This window comes from Brassica oleracea, chromosome C8 (assembly GCF_000695525.1).
Source record: "Brassica oleracea var. oleracea cultivar TO1000 chromosome C8, BOL, whole genome shotgun sequence".
Classification (NCBI taxonomy): domain Eukaryota; kingdom Viridiplantae; phylum Streptophyta; class Magnoliopsida; order Brassicales; family Brassicaceae; genus Brassica; species Brassica oleracea.
In genome coordinates this window covers 5,402,736-5,408,063 of record NC_027755.1, presented here as the reverse complement: position 1 = coordinate 5,408,063, position 5,328 = coordinate 5,402,736, and the positions used below count along the sequence as shown (strand labels likewise).

Here is a 5,328-nt window from a genome sequence, read left to right as displayed (position 1 = left end):
GAATCATTTTGCAATTAACTATATCTGATTTTTCCAAAGAAGACTTCTTTACAAGTCTTCTCTCGTAACCAAAGGTTTGACCAAAACCCGGAATAAAATTTGAGAAGACTTCTAAAGAAGTATTCTTCGAGAAGACTTCTAAAGAAGTATTCTTCGAGAAGACTTCTCATTAATATTAAATGTTTTACTATTATTTTAATTGCAAAAGTAACCCACCAAACTTCTTGCGACAGTGAGAAGACTTCGGGTAAACTTTCAAAAGACTTCTATAGAAGTTTTTTTCCTAGAAGACTTCTATAGAAGTTTTTTTTCCGAGAAGACTTCCCGAGAAGTCTTCTATAAAAAGTCAAATTTCTGACAAACTTCGGTCAATTGTAAAACTAACATATTTATCCGAGAAGACTTCTCGAGAAGTTTTCTCTGGGATTTTCGTTTTTTTTCTTAATAAAGGAAATTCTTCTTGATGGAGAACACATCTAGCGAAGTCTTTTGAAAGTCTTCGCGAACAGATCTGAGAAAAAAAAAAACGATTTCATATCTTGAGCCTGTGAGATTACTTGTTTTGCTTCTCCAAGCACGCATAACTTCACAACAAAAGCTACAAAGTCGTTAATGACCACGAATCATGAGCTTCAATGTCTCTATGAACCTTACAAAGCTTGGAATCAAAATATTAGTTTTTTTTGGATGAATTTTAAAAGAGAGTGAAAGAGATGTGATTTATGTGCATAAGTTATGAAATATGAAAAGTAAAAATCGAAACTTTGGTGCATTAAGAGCTTTAAATTGGTTGTTCATGGTGGTTAATGTATTGATGGCAATGACAATATTGTAAATACTTGGTGAAGATGAGGATGATAAGGTAAAATAATCATTTGCAAAAAAAAGAAAGAAAATAAAATGTAATGACATTTTCGTGAATAACTCAAACTTCTAGGGTGAATAGAGAAAAAAATGTTTTAAAAAAACATTGGTTATTTTTGTGTTTGACTTGAAATTTTAGGTCATATTCGAAAAACCCTACATTTTATATATGTTATACAGTTCGTGTATTGTAGACGTAATATGAATATTATAAATTAGACAAATATACAAATATCGTTTTTCAAAAGCCATTGTGTATCGAAGTTTTTTTTTGTTTGTGGAGGAGATATCTATAATTGAGATGTGTTAATGCTATTACGTGAAGATATATTTATTTGGAGATTTGCCATCCTATTCAATATTTCCACACCTTATATCCGATGAATTGTTAATGGGGATGGTATGTCAATATTTGAATGATTCCAATATTGACATTCCAAAGATTCAAGATTTATAAAAAATATTAATTTTTTTGCTTTGCACTAATTATACTGATTTTCTTATGAGAAATAATGGATTTTAATTAATTTGATATCTTATATGGAAATACTTTATATGTAACATCCCCTAATTTTGCCTATTTTATACTGAAATATATGACACTTTAATTATGGAAAACTATAATAGAAACTGATTTATACCACCATATCGTTAACATCAAATTATATTATTATTATTATTATTATTTTTTGATAACCGTAAATTATATTACTAAAAGAAAATTGGATACATCTGCTTTTGAGCTTCTATGGCCAAAAAAAAGTAAAAAATCAGTGAGAAGCTATATGATTTGAACAACCAAATTCAACTACAGTTAGCTATAAGAAAACCACAAAGAGAGCAGATTCCCACACCCTTTGTTATGTCTTCTTGCTAATAGAGTGTCCTTCGTTGTCCTGTCAATTTTGTTGAATATGACAATGGACGTTGAAGGAGGCCTCCCATGTTTCCTGTCATTTCTCTCCTTCCAAATAAGGTAGACTGCTGTTTGGCACACAATTTTCCTGAGATATCTTCACCTTGCTGATCCAGTCCTCGAAAGAAGCCATTCAATCAAGTCATTCCATGATGCAATTCGAATCCTTGGGGAGCCAAATTTCTGTTTAACGTGGTCCCAAACGTCTGCTGCGAACCTGCAGTTAGGAACAGATGATCTCTTGATTCTTGGTCAGTGGAACATAGGGTACAAAGTCCTGAGTCCATCAAACCCCACTGGTGCAAACGCTCATTTAGTGGGAGCCTATTGAGATTAGCCATCCAGAAATTAAAAGCATGTTTTGGAACCATGTTCTTGAACAACACCACCTGTGACCATTCCTTTGTCTCAGCCCTTGGCCTAAGAAATTCCCAAGTTTTCTTTGTAGAGAAAATATCACTGCAACTGTCCGAAGGACCCCACATGAATATATCCGGTTCAGATGGAACAGCTTGATGAGGCCAGTCCCTAAGTGTTGCCCTTACTAGGGATACATTTTGATTCTGAGTTCGAGAAGGAGCCTGCCAGTCCCTTACCAACAGCGCTTCAGCAACGGTTGATTGATCCTGGATACCCATTAAGAGAGGTCCATTTAAGCCAATGAAGCGAATTAGAGGACCGTGAATAGACCAATTATCATACCAGAAACTGATTCTCCTTCCGTCTCCTACTCTACAACTCAACATCTGACTCGCTAGAGGTCGGAGGGATAGGAGAGTTTTCCAAATCCACGAATCTGTTTCTTTTGCTTCAAGTGACCAAAAATTCCGTCGTTTAAGTTTGTGCTCTCTCATCCAAGCAACCCACAACGAGGTGGTAGATGCAAAAAGGAGCCAGACTAGCTTGAGATTCAACGCTTTGTTCCAAACTTCGAAATTCCTCAACCCCAGTCCCCCCTCTGATTTTGGTAAACAGCTAGACTGCCACAAGACCTTTGCTACAGATCGCTTCTGAATGTCCCCAGACCATAAGAACCGACTACACAGAGATTCAATTTCCTTCAAGCAACCTTTCGGTAGGCAGAAGGCGGTGAACCAGAAGTTGACAATGTTGTAGATTACTGCTAAGATCAACGGGAGTCTCCCTGCGAAGGAAAGACATGTCACTGTCCAGCTGTTGAACTTATCTTTAATCCTATCGGTGAGCGGAGAGTATTCAGACTTCCACAGTTTTTTGTGCATCAGAGGCAGCCCTAGATACTTGATGGGGAGAGAACCCTTTTGGAAACCAAAGATATTCATTGCTTCTGTTTCCTCGGGATTCAGTCCCGCTAAGAAAAGTTCTGTTTTGTCTCTGTTCATTCGCAGTCCCGACATATCATTGAAATTATCAAGAGTTGACGTAATGGTTTGTAGAGACTCTGCAAGACCGTCAAACACAATAATCACATCATCCGCAAAAGCTAGGTGAGTTACCTTAGGAAATTGTCCAGGGGGTGGAACTCAATAGCACCGGCCTCAAATTTTTTAGTTAAGAGAGTAGAGAAAGCTTCCATAGCAATGACAAATAGGGAAGGAGATAGAGGGTCTCCTTGGCGCAAACCTCGAGTTCCTTTAAAAAAACCACACAGGTCCCCATTGACATTGATGGAGAAGGATGTCGTCGTCAAACACTGAGTAATCCAGTTGATGAAAACCAGGGGAAACTCCGCTGTTATAAGAATCTGAATGATGAAATCCCAATCACTGAATCAAATGCTTTCCTCAAGTCTACCTTCAAGAGTCCCCTCTTTGAGATATTGGATCTGTTGAAACCTTGGACCATCTCAGTGGCTAGTAAAACATTCTCCACAAGTAATATGTCTTTGATAAAGGTTGACTGCGTGCTAAAGACCATCGATGGGGTAATATCTTGCAGCCTACGAGCCAAGATCTTGGAGATGACCTTGTACACCACGTTGCATAAAGAGATAGGCCGGAAATCAACAAGCTTGTCCGCTCCTACACGCTTTGGTATCAAGGAAATGAAAGTGCAATTCCATTGTTTCAGAAGTTTTCCAGAGCTAAAGAACTCTAGTACAGCTCTAGTCAAATATGGGCCAATAACATCCCAAGTTTTCCTATAGAACTCGCCTGTATAACCATCAGGGCCTGGCATTTTGTTGCGAGGTAAGGAAAATATCTCTTTTTCACATCTTCTGCAGTCACTTGAGCCTGAAGTAGATTTTTCATGGAGTCAGAGCATCTGAAGGGAGTGAGCCCACTTATCTGATCCAACGAGGCAGAGGAAAGAGCAGGCATCTCTGCTCCAAAAAATTCTTCATAATAGGACACACAATGAGATTTAATGTCCACAAGTTCTGATAATCTGTTTCCTCCTAAGTCCATTAGGTAGTGAATTTGATTAGTAGCCCGTCGTGAAGCAACCATTCTGTGGAAAACAGCAGTGTTCATATTCCCATTTGCAGACCAGTTTACTCTAGATCTCTGTTCCAAAAATCGTTCCTCTGCTAGCGCCAACGTTACCCACTTCTTGTTTGCTTCTCTTTCACCAGCAGCTAAGAGAGGTGACGGATCCACTAAGATCTGATTTTGGAAGGACACTAAAACAGAGTGGGCCTCCTTTAACCTCTCCTCAAGGTTTGAAAAGTGTTCTCTGTTGATATCCAAGATCTCCTTCTTTAGAAGCTTTAGCTTCTGTGAGAAAGAGAACATTGCTAATCCAATAATCGACGTTTCCTGCCAGTTCATGGCCACCCTGGGAAGGAAGTCCAGATGATGGAACAGGAAATGAGAAACCATGAAGGGCTTTTTCGACTTGACTCTTTAAGCAAGTACCAAGCAGCTAGAAGAATGGTCTGAGAAATCCGGGCTTCCAAAATGAGCATAGGAGACCGGGAATTTAAGTTGCCACAAGTCGTTGATCAGAATTATATTATTTTATCTATAATGTATAACTTCATATTAAGAAATTAAATGATATTATACACATTTATAACTTTGTATTGGTAATTAAATTATAAATTTTAGGAGTATGATATCGTTAACTATTATCTTTAAAAGATGTGTGCGCCTAGAGAGGAGGGGGGAATTGGGCCGCATGATCCATGAATTTAATCTAGCTCTTTTAGCTAAACAACTTTGGCGACTTGTGCAATTTCTGGACTCATTAGTAGCGAGAGTTCTTCGGGGGAGATATTATCGTCTCAGTTCGCCGTTGCGAATGGGCACATCAGATACCCCATCGTATGTATGGACAAGTATGACTGCAGCGAGGAAGCTATTACTTTTGGGCATCAGAAGTAAGGTGCACTCAGGGTATGAAATTAATGTGTGGGAGGACCTTTGGATCCCTTCGACGCCAGCTAGACCAGCTCGGTCCCGGGCTCCAGCAGTGAACCCAAAGATGATCGTAAGCAGTCTTATCAATCCAGCTACAAAGGAATGGGATGTTCGTTTACTGGAACAATATATAGTTCAAGAAGATATTCCGCTGATCCTGAGTTTGGCCATAAGCCCTACCCATCGACGTGATACATTTTGCTGGAG

The 5,328-nt window shown here is 38.6% G+C and overlaps 1 protein-coding gene across 1 annotated transcript; it reads right to left on the bottom strand.

Moving 5' to 3' along the window:
* Positions 1-1,917: 1,917 nt before the first annotated feature.
* Positions 1,918-4,530, bottom strand: LOC106308532. Its single transcript, XM_013745685.1, has 3 exons — positions 4,044-4,530; positions 3,595-3,993; positions 1,918-3,200 (listed from the first exon to the last, which is right to left on the bottom strand). Exons 1-3 carry the CDS (start codon positions 4,528-4,530, stop codon positions 1,918-1,920), a joined length of 2,169 nt encoding a protein of 722 aa, XP_013601139.1.
* Between the last annotated feature and the right edge of the window lie 798 nt (positions 4,531-5,328).

Bases quoted from the DNA above. Each gene is read 5' to 3' on its own strand.
- LOC106308532 (XM_013745685.1), bottom strand. From the start codon at position 4,530: ATGAACTGGCAGGAAACGTCGATTATTGGATTAGCAATGTTCTCTTTC. The intron at 3,994-4,043 runs GTGGGCTCACTC...AATCTACTTCAG, and splicing joins TGCCTCGTTGGATCAGATAA to GCTCAAGTGACTGCAGAAGA. The intron at 3,201-3,594 runs GTTTCAACAGAT...ACGGTCTTGCAG, and splicing joins AGCCACTGAGATGGTCCAAG to AGTCTCTACAAACCATTACG.